At 65.1% G+C, this 19,322-nt stretch overlaps 5 protein-coding genes across 8 annotated transcripts; 3 read left to right on the top strand and 2 right to left on the bottom strand.

Annotated features, from left to right (window-relative positions):
* Positions 1–50: 50 nt before the first annotated feature.
* VAMP8 (vesicle associated membrane protein 8) lies at positions 51–2,256 on the top strand. 2 transcript variants are annotated; one of them, XM_027734994.2, is made up of 3 exons: positions 51–115; positions 914–1,102; positions 2,050–2,256. In XM_027734994.2, the coding sequence occupies exons 1-3, from the start codon at positions 113–115 to the stop codon at positions 2,191–2,193; spliced, it is 336 nt and encodes a 111-aa protein (XP_027590795.2). In that variant the 5' UTR covers positions 51–112; the 3' UTR covers positions 2,194–2,256. The 2 variants fall into 2 exon arrangements, with proteins under 2 accessions (XP_027590795.2, XP_027590785.2); XM_027734984.2 differs by lacking the exon at positions 51–115 and having other exon boundaries at positions 527–1,102.
* A 773-nt stretch (positions 2,257–3,029) lies between these two features.
* On the top strand, positions 3,030–6,695 carry LOC113995247 (vesicle-associated membrane protein 5-like). The gene is given in 4 exon segments (XM_027735126.2): positions 3,030–3,180; positions 3,816–3,947; positions 4,410–4,601; positions 4,604–6,695. Coding segments are annotated over 4 exon segments (411 nt in total). The 5' UTR covers positions 3,030–3,177; the 3' UTR covers positions 4,688–6,695.
* Positions 5,555–9,160, bottom strand: CUNH2orf68 (chromosome unknown C2orf68 homolog). Of its 3 annotated transcripts, XM_039386392.1 has the most exons (5): positions 8,990–9,160; positions 8,795–8,910; positions 8,149–8,291; positions 7,227–7,459; positions 5,555–5,656 (listed from the first exon to the last, which is right to left on the bottom strand). In XM_039386392.1, exons 1-4 carry the CDS (start codon positions 9,091–9,093, stop codon positions 7,229–7,231), a joined length of 594 nt encoding a protein of 197 aa, XP_039242326.1. In that variant the 5' UTR covers positions 9,094–9,160; the 3' UTR covers positions 5,555–5,656; positions 7,227–7,228. The 3 variants fall into 3 exon arrangements, with proteins under 3 accessions (XP_039242326.1, XP_039242325.1, XP_027590895.2); XM_039386391.1 differs by lacking the exon at positions 5,555–5,656 and having other exon boundaries at positions 7,214–7,459; positions 8,990–9,159; XM_027735094.2 differs by lacking the exon at positions 5,555–5,656 and having other exon boundaries at positions 7,240–7,440; positions 8,990–9,153.
* Positions 9,161–9,266: 106 nt separating this feature from the next.
* USP39 (ubiquitin specific peptidase 39) lies at positions 9,267–16,959 on the top strand. Its single transcript, XM_027735251.2, has 12 exons — positions 9,267–9,561; positions 10,369–10,438; positions 10,538–10,632; positions 11,661–11,797; positions 12,505–12,657; positions 13,480–13,705; positions 14,387–14,464; positions 14,552–14,619; positions 15,036–15,367; positions 16,189–16,324; positions 16,405–16,491; positions 16,580–16,959. The coding sequence occupies exons 1-12, from the start codon at positions 9,273–9,275 to the stop codon at positions 16,625–16,627; spliced, it is 1,719 nt and encodes a 572-aa protein (XP_027591052.2). The 5' UTR covers positions 9,267–9,272; the 3' UTR covers positions 16,628–16,959.
* A 119-nt stretch (positions 16,960–17,078) lies between these two features.
* On the bottom strand, positions 17,079–19,169 carry SFTPB (surfactant protein B; the record flags this gene model as incomplete). The annotated part of the gene is made up of 5 exons (XM_039386371.1): positions 17,079–17,167; positions 17,241–17,345; positions 17,792–18,130; positions 18,694–18,792; positions 19,048–19,169. Coding segments are annotated over 5 exons (701 nt in total), but the record flags the coding sequence as incomplete, so codon positions are not given.
* Positions 19,170–19,322: the final 153 nt, after the last annotated feature.

Below are 19,322 nucleotides of genomic sequence, written 5' to 3'. Positions count from 1 at the left end.
CCCGGCACACCCCCGGCCCGCCCCGGCCCGGCGCTGCCGCCGCTCCCGGAAGCCCCGGACAGGCGGGGCGAGCGCGGGGCCGCGGTGGGAGCGGAGCGGGACCGGACCGGCCATGGTGGGGCCGGGGGACACCGGCGGGGGGGCCTTCGGGGGGCGCCGGGCTATGCAGGGGCTGGCGGGGGGTCCGCGGGGCAGCCCCGGGGCTGTTTGGGGGTGTTTAGGTGGTGTCTGTGGAGGGGGGGGTGCCCGGGGTGCCCGTAGGGTGCTTGGGGGTCCCTCTGGGGGGTCCCTCTGGGGTATCTGGAGTGTGCATGGGGGTCTGGGGTACATATGGGCTGCCAAGAGTGCCCACGGGGTACTTGGGGAAATGCCTGTGGGGTGACTGGGGTGGATACTGGGGGCATATGGAGTGTACGTGGGGTGCCAGGGGGGTACCCACGGGGTGTGAGGGGTGTCTGGTGTGCCCACAGGGTGCTTGGGGGGTCCCTCTGGGGGCTCTGGGGTGTGTGGGGGGGCCTGGGGTGCCCGTGAGGCACTTGAGGAAGTGCCCAGGGTGCTTTGAGATGCCCATAGGATGCTTAGGGGTTCCTCTGGGGCTTCTGGAGTGTGTGGGGGAGGATCTGGGGTGCCTATACAGTGCTGGGGGGTGCCCAGGGAACCCACAGGATGTCTGGGGAAGTGCCTATGGGTGCTTGGGTTGAACGTGGGGTGCTTGTGGGGTGCTCAGGGCACCTATGGGGTGCCCAGAGTGCCCACAGGGGGCTTGGTGGGTACTTTTGGGGTGCCTGGGGGGTGCCCAGGTTGCCCATGGAGCGGTTGGGGGTTTCCCGGGGTGCCCATGGGGTGCCTGGGGGGTGCCCAGGGTGGGTGTGGGCTGCTGGTAGTGCCCCCTGAGCCCTGCCCCGTGCTGCAGGCGGGGGTCCCGGCGGGGGTCCCAGAGGGGGACCCGACAGATGCCACGACGGGGGACGGGCGCGTGCGGGCGCTGCAGAGGGAGGTGCAGGGGGTCACCACCATCATGACCCAGAACGTGGAGCGGATCCTGGCACGGGGGGAGAACCTGGAGCAGCTGCACAGCAAGAGCCAGGACCTGGAGGCCACCGTGAGGGGGGCACAGGGGCACTGGGGTGGGCACTGGGACCCCAGGGTGGGCACAGGATCATTGGGGTGAGCATGGGGTCATTGCGGTGGGTACGGGGTCATTGGAGCGGGCATGGGGTGGCACGGGGTGACCAGTGGGGCAACAGGGTCATCAGGGTGGGCACAGGGACCCCGGGATAGCACAGGATTCCCAATGTGACGTGGGGTCCCCCAAAGTGGGCACAGGGCCCCTGAGGGGACACAAGGTCCCTAAGGTGGCATGGGGTCACCAGGGTGGTCACAGGGTCATTGGGGTGGGCACAGGAACCCCAGGGTGGGCATGGGGTGATCAGGGTGGGCACAGGGTCCCCATGATGGGCACAGGGGCTCTGAGGGGATCACAAAGCCCCCGAGGTGGCACAGGACTCCTGAGGGGGCACAGGGTCCCTGGGGTGGGTGCCGGGACCCCGGGGGGAACACGAGGTCCCCAGGGGGGGCTGCAGGGTGCCCAGTGGGTTGGCATGGGACACTTGGGTGGCAGGAGGTGTCCCCAGGGTGACAGTGGGGGCCCCAGGGTGGCAGTGGCGTGTCCCCAGGAGGTCAGAGCTGTCCCTTGTGTGGCAGTTGGGGTTTCCAGAGTAGCAGGGTGTCCCTGGGTTGGCAGTGTTGGCCTTGGAGTGGCAGCTGAGTGTCCTCAGAGTGATAGTGGCTGGTCCCCAGGGTGTCAAGTGTGTCCCCAGGATGTCATGGGTGTCCCTGGGGTGGCAGAGGTGTCCCCAAAGGGGCAGTGGGTTGTCCTCAGGGTGAGAGGGCTGTCCCCAGTGTCTCAGCAGATGTCCCCAGGGTGGCACCGGGTGTGTCAGGGCTGTCCCTGGGGTGGCAACGGGGTGTCCCCAGGGTGTCAGAGTCGTCCCCAGGGTGTCAGTGGGTTGTCCCCAGGGCGTCAGGGGTGTCCCCGTGTCCCCGCAGTCGGAGCACTTCCGAACCACGTCCCAGAAGATGGCCCGGCGCTACTGGTGGAAGAACGTGAAGCTGCTCGTCATCCTCGGCCTCGTGGGTGCCATCGTCCTCATCCTCATCATCCTCCTGGCCACTGGCACCATCCCCACCTAGAACCACCGTCCTGTGGGGACACGGCCACCCTGGAGCTGAATACACACGGGGGGACGAGACAGAGGGACGTGTGTGTGTGTGCTGGGGGGGCATGGGGGGATATGGGGGGACACAGGAGGATGGCCATGGGGACATGGGGAGCACACAGGGACATGGGGGGACATGGGGGGACACAGGGACACAGACATGGGGGCACTGGGGACAGGTATGGGGACACATGGGGACATGGGAATATGCATGAGGAGATGGGGGGACACGGTGAGGGACAGGCCCTGGGGACATGTGGGGATGTGTGTAGGGACAACACATCAGTCACGAGGGAAACACGCGTGGGGATGGGGGGGGGCAGCAGGTGCCATGCCAGGGCGTGGGGGTGGTGCCAGGCACAGAGGGACAAAGGGCACAGTGTGGTGGTGGTGGTGGCACTGCCACCCTGGGGGGGCTGGGACGGGCGGGGGACAGGGACATGGGGGGACATGGGTGGCCCAGGGTGGCCCCATGTCTGCAGGGACTTGGGGACACCAACACGTGGGGGGCTGTGGGGACCCATTTCTGGGGGACAGGGTGGTCTCTGGGGGACACATTTCTGTGGGGCCTGGAGGTCCCTGTATTCGGGGGCCTGTAGGGATGGGAGGGGTGTCTCGGGGACATGGGGGTCCCTGGGGGGCAGGGAACACCCCAGTATTTGGGGGCCTGTGGGGGGGAAGGTGTCTCTGGGGACATGGGGTTCCCGGGGGACCCCGCAGCTGGGGAGGGTTGAGTGGGGTGTCCCGGGGACCCCCGCCCCGGGCGGTAGGGCCGGGATGTCCAGGGGACACCTGGAGACACTCGGGGCTGGGGGGTGGGGGGGGCGGTCCCGGTCCCTCCCGTCGGGGGCGGCCGCTGGAGCCCGGGACGGGACGGGACGGGCGCTCCGGGACCGGGCACCGACCTCGGGACCGGGACCGACCTCCGGGACCGCACTGAGCCCCCGGGACCGGGACCATGGTGAGTTCCGGGCCACCACCGCCGCTTTCGCTTTCGCTTCCCGAAGGGCGGACCGGGATCGGGGAGACCCCTGGGCTCGGAACTCCCCGGAGCCGGTCCCGGTGCCGGTCCGCCCCCCCGAGCTGTCCCTGCGGGCGGGAGGGACACGGCCCCCCTCGGGGTGGCCGGCGCGGGATTTTCCGTGTCCCCCTGTCTCTGCGTGTCCCGGCCCCCGTGTCGTCTGTGTCCCCTGCCACGCCCCGTCCCCGCCGATCCCGGTAATCCCGGTGTCCCCGCGTGTGCCCCGACCCCGCAGGGCCCGTGTCCCCCCGATCCCCGTCCTTGGCCCATATCCCCACGGTTTTCTGTCCCCGTGGTCCCCGTGTGCCCCCTCCTCGCAGTACCAGTGTCCCCACGGTCCCCCTGTGCCCCTTCCCTGCGGTGCTCTTGTCCTCACGGTCCTTGTGACCCGTGGTCACCCTTTGTCCCCGGATTGCCAGTGTCCCCATGGTCCCCGTGTCCCCATGATCCTCATGTCCCCCTGGTCTCCACGGTCCTCCTTCCCCGCGGGTGCTCCTATCCCCAGCGTTCTCGCAGCGTCTCCCCCGTGTCCCCACGGTGTCCCCCCACGTCCCTTGTCCCCCGTGTGTCCCCAGGCGGGGCTGGCGCGGTGCCAGCGCCAGGCGGAGGAGGTGACCGAGCTGATGCGGCAGAACTTGGAACGGGCGATGGAGCGGGAAGGGCACCTGGAGCGGCTGCAGAGCCGGGCCCAGGACCTGCGACAGGCGGTGCGACCGCGGGGACGGGTGGCTGGGGATGGGGGTGGCACTACAGGGACACACAGACCTGGGGACACACGGCTGGGGACTGGGGTGGCACTATTGGGACATACAGACCTGGGGACACACGGCTGGGGACTGGGGTGGCACTATTGGGACATACAGACCTGGGGACACACACGGCCGGGGATGGTGGCACTATTGGGACGCCTGGAATGGCTGCAGACCCGGGCTTGGGACCCTGGGGACATGTGACCAGGGACGGGGGTGGCACTGTAGGGACATATAGCCCTGGGAGGGGACACACAGAGCTCTGGAGGGCATTATAGAGACACACAGCCCGAGGGGGACACGCAGAGCCCTGGGGGGCATTACAGGGCTGTGGAGCCCCGGGGAGGGGACACAGGGCCATGGAGGGGCTGTGTGTCACCCCCGTGGGCTGTCCCCTGTACCCCCCGTGTCCCATTGCAGAGCGAGGCCTTCACCCGCAGCACTCGGGCGGTGACGCGGCGACAGCGCCGGGGACGGCGCCGCTGGCTCCTGGTGGCCCTCGGCCTTGGCCTCTTCCTCCTCCTCCTCCTGCTGGGCCTGGGCCTGGCACTGGCCCTGGCACGGTCACCTCCAGCCACTGCCACTGTCCCCACCCCGCAGGCACGGACTGAGCCCCCCCCCAGCACTGTGGGGACCCTCTGACAACAGAGCAATGGGGGGGCCCCACGATAAATAAACAGCAGGATTTGTTCGGGTAGACCCTACCATAACAAACCACTGGGATGATCTTCAGGGAGACTCAACAAAAAATAAGCACCAGGATCTCATTCGGGGAGACCCGACAATAATAAACCTGCAGGATGAGCTCTGGGGAGACCCCACAATAAATACACACCCAGATCTGCTTTAGAGAGACCCTACAATAACAAACGTGCCAGACCTTCTTTGGAAAAACTGCACAAGAACAGAAGAGCAGGACCCACCCAAGGGAGACCCTGTAATAAACACCAGGAGCTCTTTGGGGAGACCCTACAATAACAAACCAGCAGGACCCACTTCAGGGAGACCCTACGATAAATCAGCACCTGTACATGATTCAGGGAGACCCTACAATAACAGAGCAGGAAGACGAGTTCCAGGGAGACCTTACAATAATGAACATGCTGGACCCACTCTGGGGAGACCGTACAATAAATAAGCATCAAGACTTGTTTGGGAAGGCTCTACAATCACAAACCAGGAGGAGGAACTTCAGGGACACTCTACAATAAATAAATAACCAGGATCTGTTTTAGGGAGACCCTATAATAACAAAAGCTCTAGAATCTGCTTTGTAGACACACTAGAAAAACAAATCAGTGGGATGAGCTCTGGGGACACTCTACAATAAATAAACACCACGACTCGTTTGGAGAGATCCTACAATAACAAACATGCTGGACCCCCTCTGGGGAGACCCTACAATGAAAGCAGCGGGATGATCTTCAGGAAGACCCTACAATCAACAAACACTGGGATGTGTTTGGGGAAACCCCACAATGACAAATAAGGGGGATTGATTTGGGGTAGACCCCACAATAACAAACCCGTGGGATCTACTTCAGAGAGACCCTACAATAGATAACCACCAGGATTTATTTGGAGAAACCCTACAATAACAAACCAGCAGGATGATCTTCATGGAGACCCTACAATAACAAACGTGCTGGACCCACTCGAGGGAGACCCTACAATAAATAAACACAAGAAATTGTTTGTGGACAGCCTATGATAACAGAGAAACTACAATAAATAAGCTCTACGATCTGTTTTTTAGAGACCCTATAATAACAAACGAATAAGTTCAGCTCCAGGAAGACCCTACAATAAATGAGCACCAGGACCTGGTTTGGGGAGACCCTACAATAACAAAACAATGGGGTAATCTTCAGGAAGACTTTACAATAGCAAACATATTGGGGAGACTCTACAATAACAGAGCAGCAGAGTGACCCCTGGGGAGACCCCACGATAAATAAGCACCAGGATCAGCTTTGGGGAGACCCTACAATAACAAGTGTGCCAAACCCCTCTGGGGAGATCCTGTGATATGTAAACCCCAAGAATTGTTTGGGGAGACCCTATAGTAACAAACCAGTGGGATTTGCTCAGAGTAGACCCTACAATAACAAAGAGATCTTATGATAAATAAGCACCAGAATCTGCTTTGGGGAGACCCTACAATAACAAACCAGCAAGGTGATCTTCAGGGAGACCCTACAATAGCAAATGGATCCTACAATAAAAAAACCACCAAAACCTACTTAAGGTAGGCCCTACAGTAATAACTCCTTGTGTCTTCTCTTGAGAAACCCTACAACACCAAAGCAGTAGGATGGTCTCTGTGAAGACCCTACAATAACAAATGTGCCAGATCCTCCAGAGAGACCCTATGACAAATTAGCACTGGGACTTGCCTTGGGGAGACCCTACAATAACAAACCAGCAGGACCTTTCCAGGGAGACCCTACAATTAATAAACACTAGCATCTAGTTCTGGGAGACCCTACAATAACAAACCAATGATATGATCTCTGGGAAGACCCTACAATAACAAACATGACAGACCTACTTTAGGGAGACCCTACAGTAGACAAACACCATGACTTGCTTGGAGACACCCTACAATAATGAATCAGCAAGACCCACTTCAGGGAGACCTGATGATAACAAATGAGCTGGACACTTTTTAGGGAGGCTCTACAATAAATAAACACCAGAACCTGCTTTGGGGTAAACCCTACAATAACCCCCCGCCATGCCTCGCTGCTGGGAGACCCTACAATAACAGAGCAGGGGGGTGATCTCCAGGGAGACCCTATGATAACACCCCCTTCCTTGCTCCCAGGAGACCCTACAGGTCCTGATTCAGGGAGCCCCAACCCCAACAGACCCCCCCCAACCCACTCTGGGGAGACCCTACAATAACACACCAGTGGCACCCACCCCGGGGACACCCCACTTTGGTCACAGGTGGCACCAACCTGGGCCAGGGGCAGGAGGGGGCTGTGGCCCCCAGAGGGGTCCCTGGTGACATGGTGACATCGGGGAGGGGACCCAGGGAGGGTCCCTGGGCAAACAATGGCACCGGGGAGGGGACAGAGGGGGCGGGCGGACATGGCACCACAGCCACCTACACAGGGACACCCTGGCAGGGGACTCTGAGGGGGATGACACACGGGGGTCCCCAGGAGCCCCCCCGGATGTCCCCCTGCCCCAGTGTCCCCAGCAGTGACAGACACCGGAGCCTCGCAGCACCTTTATTGACACCGGCGGGGGTGGCACCGGTCCCTGGGGGGGTGGCACCGTCCCGGGGGGGTGCCCGTGTCCCCTGGGGGGGGTGGCAGGGTCAGCCTGTGCCCCGGCGCTTGCTGAGCTCGTCCTGCACGCGCTGGCACAGGGCCCTGCGCAGGGGGGGCTCCAGGGGGCTGCGGGCGCACACCCGGCGCGTCACCTCCTCCGCGCTGTCCTCCTGGGGGGGCACGGCACTGCTGGGGACACGGCACCCGGGGAGCCCCACGGCACCCACAGAGCCCCCACGGCACCCACAGCACCCCCATCACCCACAGCACCCCCATGGCACCCACAGAGCCCCCAGCCCCACAGACCCCCCCCAGCACTGCTGGGGACACAGCACCCAGGGAGCCCCACAGGGCACCCACAGAGCCCCCATGGCACCCACACCCAGGGCACCCCCTGCCCCATGGGACCCCATGGCACCCCTTGCCCCAGAGCAGCACATCCTGTCCCACAGAAGCCCCCAGGCACCCACTGCACCTCATGGCACGCCCTTCCCCATAGAACTCCCCCCCAACACCCACTGGGCCCCACAGCGGCACCCCTGCCTCATGGAATCCCCTCCTACGGCACCCCACACCACCACCCCCTGCCCCATGGAATCGCTTCCCATGGCACCCCACACCACCACCCCTGGCCCACAGTGGCACCCCACTGCCCCACGGGACCCCGTTGCTCAATGGGCACCCCCTGCCCCACAGCACCTCTCACCCACAGCACCCCAACCCTACGGCACTCCCGGCCCCACAGCAGCACCTCCGATCCCACGGGACCCCCCAGACACTCAATGGGTACCCACTGTCCCATGGGACCCCCCTACCCATGGCAGCACCTCCTGCCCCACAGAACCCCCCCGGTGCCCCATCGCCCCCCGGGGTCACACCTGGTGCACGATCACGGCCGTGATGGTCCCGTCGTCCCCCTCGTACTCGAGGCAGAAGAGCCGCGGCCCCCGGGAGGGGTCAGGGGGGGCCCCGCGGGGGTCGCCGGGGGGGGGCCCCGCGCTGGCATCGCCCCCGGGACCCCCTGTGGCACCTGCACCCTCAGCGGGGGCTGTGAGACCCCCGAGGAGCCCCAACCCAGCACCCCCTCAGTGCCCCCCCATCCACACCTGGGGTCCCCCCGACCCCCTCCGCCCTTGAGTGCCCCCCCAGGGATGCCCCCCCATTCCCCACCCATATCCTGGGCGCTCCCTCTTGTCCCTTGGATGCCCCCACCCCTGTCACCAACACGGGCGCCCCCCACCCCTGACCCCCTCCGGGTGCCCCCCCACTCCCCAGCTCCCCCTGGATCCCCCCCCTCCCCCCAACCCAGGGTTGCCCCCCCCCTACTGTCACCCCCTTGGATGTCCCCCCCCAGCACCCAAGGGTGCCACCCCCTCCCCACCCATCTCCTGGGGTCCCACCCGCTGTCCCCCCACCTTAGTGACCCCCAACCCCCCCAGGGGTGCCCTCCGTGTCCCCCGACCCTTGGGTGCCGCCCCCGTCCCCCCCTCAGCCGCCCCGCCGCAGCCCCCGTGCCCCGCTCACCGCAGCCCCGGGGCCGGTACACCTGTTGGTCGGGCCGGCGGGGCCGGGGCGGGTTCGGGGTGAGCCGGGTGCGCGCCCGGCCCCGCGCCTGCCGCACGGCGCGGTCGTACGCGTCCCTGCGCACCGGGAACCGGTTACCGGGGGTGGGGGGACGCGGCGGGAGCGGGGGGTGCGCGGAACCGCCGGCGATGTTACCTGGCGAGCTGGTTGCGGCGGATGTGCCGCACGAAGCCGTGGCTCATGTCGAGCCGCCCGCCCGGCCGGCAGCGCCAGCCCGGGGCCGGGGCCGCCGCCTCCATCCCGGTTACCGGGGAGGTCGGTCCCGGGGACGCGGCGCCTTTAAGAGCCCCGCGGGCCCGGCGGCCGCGCGTGCGCAGAGCCCTCAGCGGCGAGCGCTGACCCCGCCCCTTCAGCCGAGCGTGCGCACGGCGCGGCCCCCGCGCCCCCCGCGCAGGCGCAGTGCGCGCGCGCCACCGCCATGTCGAGCCGCGGGCGGCGGGAGCGGGAGCGGGACCAGCGCGGGGCCGCCCGGAGCCGCCGCGAGTCCGAGGCGGAGCGGCCGCGGGGCCGGCGGGACTCCGAGCGCGACCGCGCGCGGAGGGAGGCGGCGGAGGCGCTGCCGGTGGATCTCGCTCGCGTCAAGCGGGAACCGGGCACCGGGGGCGGCTCCGGGGCGGGATCTGGGACCGCCGCGCCCGCCGCGCCCGTGCGGGTGAAGCGAGAGCGGGAGCCCGATGGAGACTCCGACCCTGAGCCTGAGCCCGCCGGTGGGAACCGGGAGTGGAAAGCGGGGGTGAAGCGGGGGGACAGGGGGGAATGGGGTCTGAGGGGACCGAGGGGACACACTGGGGCGTAGGGGGAGCACAGGGTGGCGAGGACTGGGGGGGGCTGAGAGGACAGGGGTTGTTCCGGGGGACACCGGAGGATGAGGGGGGAGGGTGTGAGGGGACACGGGGGTGGGGGGTACGGGACTGGAGGGGTGGGGGGCACCGGGGGGGTGCGGACAGAGCCAGAGGTGTGTGTGGGGTGACACCGCTGTGGGGTCTGGGGGACACTGGAGAGGCATCAGGCGGGGGGAGGTGGGGGCTGTGGGGTGTGAGGGGACACTGAGGGATCTGGGGGGCACTGGGGAGGGTGTGTGGGGGTCACAGTGATGTCCCGGAGGACACTGGGGTTGGGGGGGGCAGGACGGTGTGTGGGGGGGTGAACTGGGGTGTCTGGGAGGGGGCACTGGGGGGTGGAGACGTGGGGGTGTGTTGGGGGACACACTGGGGTGTAGGAGGGGCAGCGGGGGGGTGGGAGGGGCAGGGAATGGAGTGACTGGGGGCCACTGGGATGGGGACACACACCAGGGTGGGAATGGAGAGTTTGAGGGTATGGTGCGGGACAGGACACACCAGGCATTCCCAGGGGGGCACACGGTCTGACTCTGGGGGTGCTGAGCTCAGCTCTGGGCAGTGGTTGGAGGCACTGGGGGGAGCTGGGGCTCAGCCCCAGGGGTCTGTAAGGAGGGGGGCATCGCCCTGGTGCTGTCAGGGCCCTGTGCCCCCCTCTAACACCTCCCCCACCCCCAGTGCGCTACGGTCGCTTCGACCCCGAGGACCAGCGGAGCCGCCACTGCCCCTACCTGGACACCATCAACAAGTGGGTAATGGGGCCTGGGGGGCTCCCCCTACCCCTCCTGGGGGTACCCCTGTGCCTGGGGGTTCCCTCAGCCCCCCTCAGCCCTGTGACCCTCCCCAGGAGTGTCCTGGACTTCGACTTTGAGAAGCTCTGCTCCATCTCCCTGTCCCACATCAACGTCTACGCCTGTCTGGTCTGCGGGAAGTACTTCCAGGGTGAGACCTGCCCCAGAACTGGGGGGGACATGGGGGACACGTGGGGGACATGGGGACAGCAGGGACACCCGGGGGCTGTGTGGGGGCCACAGGGACAGCAGGGACACCCGGGGGCTGTGTGGGGAACATTGGGGACATCAGGCTGCTGTGGGGGACAGGGACACTCGGGAGCGAGGGGGAATGGGGGACATCCAGGGACTGGGGTGCTGGGGGGGACAGGGACACACAGGGATGGAGGTGCTGCTGGGGGTGGGACGTGGGGGACACCCAGGGCTGGGGTGCTGCAGGGGGCACAGGGACCCTTGGTGAGGGCAGAGCCCCCCCATACGTAGGTGAGGGATTTTTTCTGTCCTGCCTGTCCTGTCCCATGGCTTCTGTGTACCTCTCTGGTGACCCAAGTGTTCCCTCCTTGCCCCCCTGTTCCTGTGGTGACACCCCTGAGCCTGTGGTGTCTCCCCCTTTGTTCTCCTCTGAACCTGTGGTGTCCCCCCCGAGCCCGTGGTGTCCCCCTGTCCCCCCCTGAGCCTGTGGTGTCCCCCTGTCCCCTCCTGATCCCGTGGTGTCCCCCTGTCCCCCCCGAGCCTGTGGTGTCCGCTCCTGAGCCCGTGGTGTCCCCCTGTCCCTCTCTGAGCCTGTGGTGTCCCCCCCGAGCCTGTGGTGTCCCCCTGTCCCCCCCTGAGTCCATGGTGTTCCCCTGAGTCCATGGTGTTCCCCCCTGAGCCCGTGGTGTCCCCCTGTCCCCCCCTGAGCCCATGGTGTTCCCCCCTGAGCCCGTGGTGTCCCCCTGTCCCCCCCTGATGGTGTTCCCCCCTGAGCCCGTGGTGTTCCCCCCTGAGCCCGTGGTGTCCCCCTGTCCCCCCCTGAGCCCATGGTGTTCCCCCCTGAGCCCGTGGTGTCCCCCTGTCCCCCCCTGAGCCCATGGTTTTCCCCCCTGAGCCCGTGGTGTCCCCCTGTCCCCCCCTGAGCCCATGGTGTTCCCCCCCCATGGTGTTCCCCCCTGAACCCGTGGTGTCCCCCTGTCCCCACAGGCCGCGGGCTGAAGTCCCACGCCTACATCCACAGTGTGCAGCTGAGCCACCACGTGTTCCTCAACCTGCACACGCTCAAGTTCTACTGCCTACCCGACAACTACGAGATCATTGACTCCTCCCTTGAGGACATCACGGTGCAGGGGCACTGGGGGCACCCACTGCTGAGGGCACCCACTGCTGGGGAGGCAGCGTTGGGGGGCCTCAGCTGTGAGGGGGGTCAGGTTTGGGGTACCCTGGCTCTGAGGGGTGAGGTTTGGGTGTACTGCTGTTCTGTGGGGGGTCAGCTTGGGGTACCCCTGTTCTGAGGGGAGTCAGGTTTGGGTTTTCTCTGTTTTGAGAAATCAGGTTTGGGGTTGCCCTTGTTCTGAGGGGCCAGATTTGGGCACCTCCATTCTGAGGGGGATCAGTTTGAGTCCCCCGCATTCTGAGGGGGTCAGGCTTGGGGTCCCCCCTCATGCTGAGGGGTCAGGTGTGGGTTCCCCCTATCCTGAGGTGTCAGCTGTGGATTCCCCCCTGTTCTGAGGGGTCAGGTTTGGGTCCCCCCCATTCTGAGGGGTCAGGTTTGGGTTCCCCCCATTCTGAGGGGTCAGGTTTGGGTTCCCCCCATTCTGAGGGGTCAGGTTTGGGTTCCCCCCATTCTGAGGGGTCAGGTTTGGGTCCCCCCCATTCTGAGGGGTCAGGTTTGGGTTCCCCCCATTCTGAGGGGTCAGGTTTGGGTTCCCCCCATTCTGAGGGGTCAGGTTTGGGTTCCCCCCATTCTGAGGGGTCAGGTTTGGGTCCCCCCCATTCTGAGGGGTCAGGTTTGGGTCCCCCCCATTCTGAGGGGTGCCTCTCCCCGCAGTACGTGCTCAAGCCCACCTTCACAGCCCAGCACATCGCCCACCTGGACAAACAGGCCAAGCTGTCCCGGGCCTACGATGGCACCACGTACCTGCCGGGCATCGTGGGGCTCAACAACATTAAGGCCAATGACTATGCCAACGCTGTGCTGCAGGTCACTGGGACGGGCTGCCCTGGGGGGGAACAGCCCAGAACCCCACAGGGGGATCGTGGGAGTGAATCCCACCTTTCCCACGGGAGATACACCGTGGGGGGGGTACAGGCTTTGTTTGGGGTGAACCCCCAGCATGGCCCCACTCTGGGGGTCCTGGGGATGAGTCCCATTTCCTGTCTCACACACTTTACACCTGGAGAGTACAGAGTTCATTTTGGGGTGAAACCACCCCAGAACCTTGCTGTGGGGCTGACAGGGATGAATCCCACGTCCACTCTCGCAGGCTTTACACCTGGGAGGTGCAGGCTTTGTTTTGGGGTGACACCATCCTATAACCCCCCCAAAACCCCACTGTGGGGGTTCTGGGGAGGAATCCCACCTCTCTTTTCACAGGTTTTACACACAGGGGAGTGCAGGTGTTTCATTTTGGGACGAAGTCCTCTCAAAACTGTCCCAAACCCTTTCCCAAAACCCCACTCTAGAGTTCCCAGGGGGGAATCTCACATCCTTTCCCACAGGCTTTACACCTTGAGGGTACAAGCTTTGTTTTGGGGTGAAACTCCTGCATAGCCCCCTTCCAGATCCGTGCTCTCGGGGCTCTGGGGATGAATCCCACAGGGTTTACACACAGAGGGCATGCAGGCTTCTTTTTGGGCATGAAACCCCCCCATAACCCCTAAATCCCCGCTCTGGGGATGAATCCCACCTCCTGCCCCAGGGGCTCTGCACCTGCTGGGGGTGCAACCCTCAGAAACCCTCCAGAACCCTCGCAGATCCCCTCTCTGGGGGTCCCGGGGGTTGAATCCCCCCTGCTGCCCCCAGGCCCTGTCCAACGTGCCCCCCCTGCGGAATTACTTCCTGGAGGAGGAGAACTACCGGCGCATCCAGCGCCCGCCCGGGGACATCATGTTCCTGCTGGTGCAGCGCTTCGGGGAGCTCATGAGGAAGCTCTGGAACCCCAGGAACTTCAAGGCTCATGTGTCACCCCATGAGATGCTCCAGGCTGTGGTGCTCTGCAGCAAGAAGAACTTCCAGATCACCAAGCAGGGTGGGCTTTGGGGGGACAGGGCTGGGTCTGAGGGGTCTGGGTTTGGGGAGCAGGGCTGAAATTTAGGGGCAGTGCTGGATTGGGGAAGAAATGCTGGATTTGGGGGGCAGAGCTGGACCCAGGGAGCTCTGCATTTGGGGGGCAGGGCTGGATTTGGCAGTCTCTGCACTCGGAGTGCAGTGCTGGGCCTGGGGGGCTCTGGGTCTGGGGGACAGCACTGGATTTGAAAGGCAGTTCTGGACCTCTGGGGTGTTCTGGATTTGAGGGCAGTGCTGGACCCAGGGGTTTCTGGATTTGGGGTGCAGGGCTTGGTTTGGGTGACACTGCTGGGTTTGGAGACAGGGCTGGGTCTGGGGGCTCTGGATACAGGAGATAGGACTGGGTTTGGGGGAGCTCTGGATCTGGGGGGCAGCAGTAGATCTGGGAGACATCACTGGATTTGGAGGCTGGGCTGGGTCTGGGGGATCTGGATTTGGGGGCAGTGCTGGGTTTGGGTGGCAGCACTGGATATGGGGACCAAGCTGGATTTGAGGCAGCAGAGGAGGATGTGGGGGGACAGCAGGATTTGAGGGGCAGAGCAGGATGTGGGGTGCAGTGCTGGATTTGAGGGGCAGTGCTGGGTGGGGCAGAGCAGGATCCAGGGTCAGCTCTGGCTCCAGCCCTGCTGTGCCCCCGTTGCAGGGGACGGGGTGGAATTCCTGTCCTGGTTCCTGAACGCTCTGCACGCGGCGCTGGGCGGCACCAAGAGGAAGAAGAAGAGTGAGTGGGGGGGGGGGGAGATTTTGGGGGGTCCGGGGGGGCCTCTGTCTCCCTGCTGTCTCTGCTGAGCCCCCCCTGTCCCCACAGCCATTGTCACCGACGTGTTCCAGGGCTCCATGCGCATCTTCACCAAGAAACTGCCACACCCCGACCTGGTGGGAACGGGGGGAGTGGGAGGGTTGGGGTCACACGGGGGTGTTGGGGTACAGGGGGGGTGTTGGGGTCACACGGGGGTGTTGGGGTGCAGTGGGGGGTGATGAGTTCAAATGGGGGCTGAGGCCAGGGAAGGTCTGGGAGAGGGTGTTGGGGTACCGTGGGGTATGGTGGGGGGTGTTGGGTTCAAACAAGGGGGGGGAGGTGCAGCTGGGGGTGTCGGGGTCAGATGGGGGTGTCAGGGTCCAGCGGGGTGGTGGGGGACAGTGGGGGGTTATTGGGGTCAGATGGGGGTGGTGGGGTAGAATGGGGGGGGTTGGGGTGCAGTGGGGGTGTTGGGGTCTGGGGGAGGGCATTGGGCCCCAAGGGGGAGCGTTGGGGTCCCACAGGGGTGTCACCCAGGGGTCCCACCCCCCAGCCCGCGGAGGAGAAGGCACAGCTGCTGCAGAACAGCGAGTACCAGGAGCGCATGGTGGAGTCCACCTTCCTGTACCTGACCCTGGACCTGCCCACGGCCCCGCTCTACAAGGACGAGAAGGAGCAGCTCATCATCCCCCAGGTGCCCCTGTTCAGCATCCTGGCCAAGTTCAACGGCAGCACCGAGAAGGAGTACAAGACTTACAAGGAGAACTTCCTGAAGCGCTTCCAGCTGACCCGCCTGCCCCCCTACCTCATCTTCTGCATCAAGCGCTTCACCAAGAACAACTTCTTCGTGGAGAAGAACCCCACCATTGTCAACTTCCCCATCACGTGAGCCAGGGCTGGGGGCGCTGGGGGGGGCTGGGAGCCTGGGGAGGGGGTTTAAAGCATCTGGGAGGAGACGGGGGTGTTGACGATGTCTAGGGGTGGTTGTGGGTGTGTGTGGGAGGTTGTAGGTATCTTAAGAGGGGTTGAAAGCATCCATGAGGGGCTTTTGGGGTTTGAAGTCATCTAAAGGGGCGAGGGGGGGGGTTGGGGAGGGCGTGGGAGGGTTGGGAGTGTGTGGAGGGGGTTAAAAGCATCCCAGAGGAGATTGTGAGTAGTGGGGCAGGGTTGACAATGTCTAGGCATGGTTGTGGGTGTGTGGAGGGGGTTGTAGGTATCTAAGAGGGGTTGAAAGTATCCAGGAGGGGGGTTTAGCATTTGAAATCATCTAAAGGGGCTTTGAAGGCACTTTGGGAAGGGTTGGATACACTTGATGGGGTTTAAAACCACTTAGGAGGGGATTGTTTGAGGGTGTCTAGGGGAGGGTTGTAGGTATCTGGGACATGGTAGAGGCATCTAGGAGGGTGTTTGAAGGTGCCTGGAGAAGATTTGTGGGTGTTGGGAGGGATTGTAGCCGTCTGGGAGGGATTTGTGGGCATCTGGAGGTGTTCTGGGCATCTTTGGGGGGTTCTGTGGCTATCAGGGAAGGGTTTGAAAACATCTGGGGGGAGTTGAGTGTGTCTGGGAAGGAAGGGGGTGTGGGCACTGAGAAGAGGTTTGGAGGCATCTGGGGAGGGGGGTGTCTGTGCATCTGGAGGGGGTTTGGAGGCATCTGGAGGGGTCTGTGGGGGCTCCCCTGCCCCCCTGAGGGCACGTGGGGTGCCCAGGAACGTGGACCTGCGGGAGTACCTGTCGGAGGAGGTGCAGGCGGCGCACGCTCACACCACCTACGACCTCATCGCCAACATCGTGCACGATGGGAAGCCCTCAGAGGGCTCCTACCGCATCCACGTCCTGCACCACGTGAGTGTCCCCCTCCCGGGGGGCTCTGGGGGGGCCACGGGGACCCCCTGGCCCACCCTGTCCCCTCCTGGTCCTGGCAGGGCACAGGGAAGTGGTACGAGCTGCAGGACCTGCAGGTGACCGACATCCTGCCACAGATGATCACCCTGTCCGAGGCCTACATCCAGGTGAGGGGGGCAGGGGGCAGCTGGCACCTCCAGGATGTCCCTGGCACCACCAGGATGTGCTCTGACCACCCCTCCCCCTCTCCCACAGATCTGGAAACGGCGCGAGGAGGATGAGACAAACCAACAAGGGGCCTGAGACCCCCTGGGGACACCCAGAGACCCCCTTGGGATCACTCCCAGTCCCTTGTGGAGATGCAGAGACGCCTTTGGGGACACCCCAGGCTCCCTTGGGGACATCCAGAACCCCCCTGGAAGCAACAACAGCCGTCTCTGGGACACCCCAAGATCCCCTTGGGGACACCCAGAGAGCCCTGGGGACACCCTGAGCCCCTTGGGGACACCCTGAGCCCCTTGGGGACACCTAGGTCTCCTTGGGATCACCCATAACCCCTCCGGGGACACCCCCAAGCCCCTTGGTGTGTCTCTCCCCACCCCAAATAAATGCCACCCACTTATTTTTGTAGCTCATTTTCACCTTTTCTCTTCTTTGTGTTTAGGGGGGTCATGGTTTCCACTGCTTCTCCCCCCTGACCCCCCAGCACCCCGTGACCCCCAGAAACACCCCAAAAAACTGGGAACACAGAGGCAGAGCTGCATCCAAACTTTATTGGGAAGTGCTGGGGGGGGCCCCAGAGCCCCTCTACAGCCAGACGTGCTCCTGGCAGTGCTGCAGGGCCTGGGGGGCACAGAGGGGTCAGTGGGGGGTGCGGGGGGTGCCACCCCTCCATGTGCCCCCTGTCCCCACTCACCTGGCAGCGCCGGGCGGGCTCGGGGCTGGAGCACCAGTACATGGGGCCCAGGGCACAGGGGCCCAGGGGGGGTGACAGCACGGGGGGGGCGACACCCTTGAGGTCCTGCGGGGGGGACATGGGTGTCAGGGGTCCCCCCAAGGGTGGGGACACCCCAGGGAGCCTCCTGGAACCCCCTCCCCGGGGCTGTGACGTCCTTGGGGTGTCCCTTGGGGTTGTGACACTCGGTGCCCTCCCCCACTTGGGTCACTCTTGAGTGACCCCTTCGAGGCCTGTGACACCCTTGGGGACCCTGACACTGTCCTCTCAGTGGGGGTGGCACCTTCTGGGGACCTCATGGTGTGCCCAGGGGTGGTGGGACTCCCTCGAGACTGATACCCCTGGACGTGTCCCCTCGGGGCTGTGCCACCGTTTGTGTCCCTGCCATGGCCCCTGGGGACTGTGACGCCCTCGGGATGTGTCCCAAGGACTGTGGCACCCCTGGACATGTTCCCTCAGGGCTGTGCCACCCTGGGGTGCCCCGTCACCTCCCCGGGGACCTGTCCCCTCACCTCGGGGCCCACGCACTCCGCCAGCCGCACCACGATGGCCTCCAGCAGCGCCGGTGGCGCGCCCGCGTCGTCCGCGGTGCCCTGGCAGGCGAGGAGCAGGCGGCACAGCAGGCGCGGGCCCAGGCGGCCCAGCAGCCCCTCGAGCAGGAGGGTGGCGTAGCGCTGGGCCAGGCACTGGCACGCACCCACGGCCACCAGCGGCAGCGCCCGGCACAGCCCCGTGGCCGCCGCGGCCACCCTGGGCACGGGGATGGCGGCCTCGGCCTGCGCCACGAAGGTGCGGCACAGCCAGCACAGCGGGAGGGGCACCGGCAGCGCCGCCGGGCCCGGGGGGGGCTCCTGCGGGAGGGAGGGGGGTCACTCGGAGCCCAGGGTGGCATCGTGGCCTCCCATGGGACAGCGGGAGCCCAGAGCCGGGCTGGGCCTGGGGGGGATGTGGGTGCTCGAGCCCAGGGGGGCTGTGGCGTCCTGGGGGGCGTTCAGTCTGGAGCCCGGGGGTGGAACTGTGGGGAGGGGGTTAGGGGTGGGGTTAGGGTTCACTCCAGAGCCCAGTGGTGGGGCTGCAGCTCCCTCTGGGGAGGGGTCACTCAGTGGTGGGGTTGTGGCTGTGGGAAGGGGTCACTCAGTGGTGGGGTTGTGGCTGTGGGAAGGGGTCACTCTGCAGCCTAATGGGGGTCTGTGCCCTCCTGTGGGTAGTTGTTCCCTCTGGAGCTGGGTGGTGGGACCTGCAGGAGGGGGTTCACCCGAGCCCCATGGTGGGGTTTTGGCCTCCTGTGGGATGTTCACTGTGGAGCCCAGGGGTGGGGCTGCCCCTGGCTGTGCCCCCCAAGCGGGCTCCAGCCCCGTGGTGGCCCTGCTGACACCCTCAGAGCCACCCCCGCTGCTCCCCGGGACCCCCGTACCTGTGGGTGGGTGCCGAGTGCCCCGAGGGTGGGCACGGCTGCAGCACCGCCGGGCTCTGCCGGGCACAGCTTCAGGTTGGCACAGATCTGCCGGGGCACCTGGGGGCCATGACAGGGACCCCCGGATGGGGCACGACCAGGTGACCCAAGTGTCCCCAAACCCTCTGCACCCCAAGGTGTTCCCAAACCCCCAGTGCCCGGAGATGTCCCCAAACCTGCAGCATCCAGGGGGTCCCTGATGGCACAGTGTCCCCACTGCCCCCAGCCCCCCAAGATGTTCCCAGGTGCCACAGTGTCCCCAGGGCCCCAGCACCCCGGGGTGTGCCCTGGTCACGTCCCCCCGGTGCCACTCACGAGGTGCTGGAGCTCCCGGAGGACACGCAGGACGAGCGAGTGAACCACGGACTGGCACGGGGCCGCCAGGACGGGCAGCGGGAGGCACAGAGCCCCCAGCACCTGCTCCACTGCCACCTGCGCTGGGGCACCCCGGTGACACCCAAGGACACCCAGAGGACACCCAGGGGGACACCCAAGGGACACCCACGGGGACACCACCACCGCCACCCACACCACTGCTGTACCCGTCACCGCTGCACCACTGGCACCCGTGGTGGCATCTGTGACCATGG

This window comes from Pipra filicauda, unplaced genomic scaffold, assembly GCF_003945595.2.
Source record: "Pipra filicauda isolate LSUMZ 115617 unplaced genomic scaffold, ASM394559v2 scaffold480_size458065_pilon, whole genome shotgun sequence".
Classification (NCBI taxonomy): Eukaryota; Metazoa; Chordata; class Aves; order Passeriformes; family Pipridae; genus Pipra; species Pipra filicauda.
The sequence above is the reverse complement of the archived record's forward strand: the minus strand, read 5'-3'. Positions and strand labels throughout refer to the sequence as shown.

Coding starts and splice junctions, on each gene's coding strand:
- VAMP8 (XM_027734984.2), top strand. CDS start 575: ATGCTTAGGGGTTCCTCTGGGGCTTCTGGAGTGTGTGGGGGAGGATCT. Junction 1,103..2,049: donor GCCAGGACCTGGAGGCCACC/GTGAGGGGGGCA, acceptor GTGTCCCCGCAG/TCGGAGCACTTCCGAACCAC.
- USP39 (XM_027735251.2), top strand. CDS start 9,273: ATGTCGAGCCGCGGGCGGCGGGAGCGGGAGCGGGACCAGCGCGGGGCC. Junction 9,562..10,368: donor CCCTGAGCCTGAGCCCGCCG/GTGGGAACCGGG, acceptor CCCCACCCCCAG/TGCGCTACGGTCGCTTCGAC. Junction 16,492..16,579: donor TGTCCGAGGCCTACATCCAG/GTGAGGGGGGCA, acceptor CCTCTCCCACAG/ATCTGGAAACGGCGCGAGGA.
- CUNH2orf68 (XM_039386392.1), bottom strand. CDS start 9,093: ATGGAGGCGGCGGCCCCGGCCCCGGGCTGGCGCTGCCGGCCGGGCGGG. Junction 8,911..8,989: donor CGCCGCAACCAGCTCGCCAG/GTAACATCGCCG, acceptor CCCGGTGCGCAG/GGACGCGTACGACCGCGCCG. Junction 8,292..8,794: donor GTACCGGCCCCGGGGCTGCG/GTGAGCGGGGCA, acceptor CAGGTGCCACAG/GGGGTCCCGGGGGCGATGCC.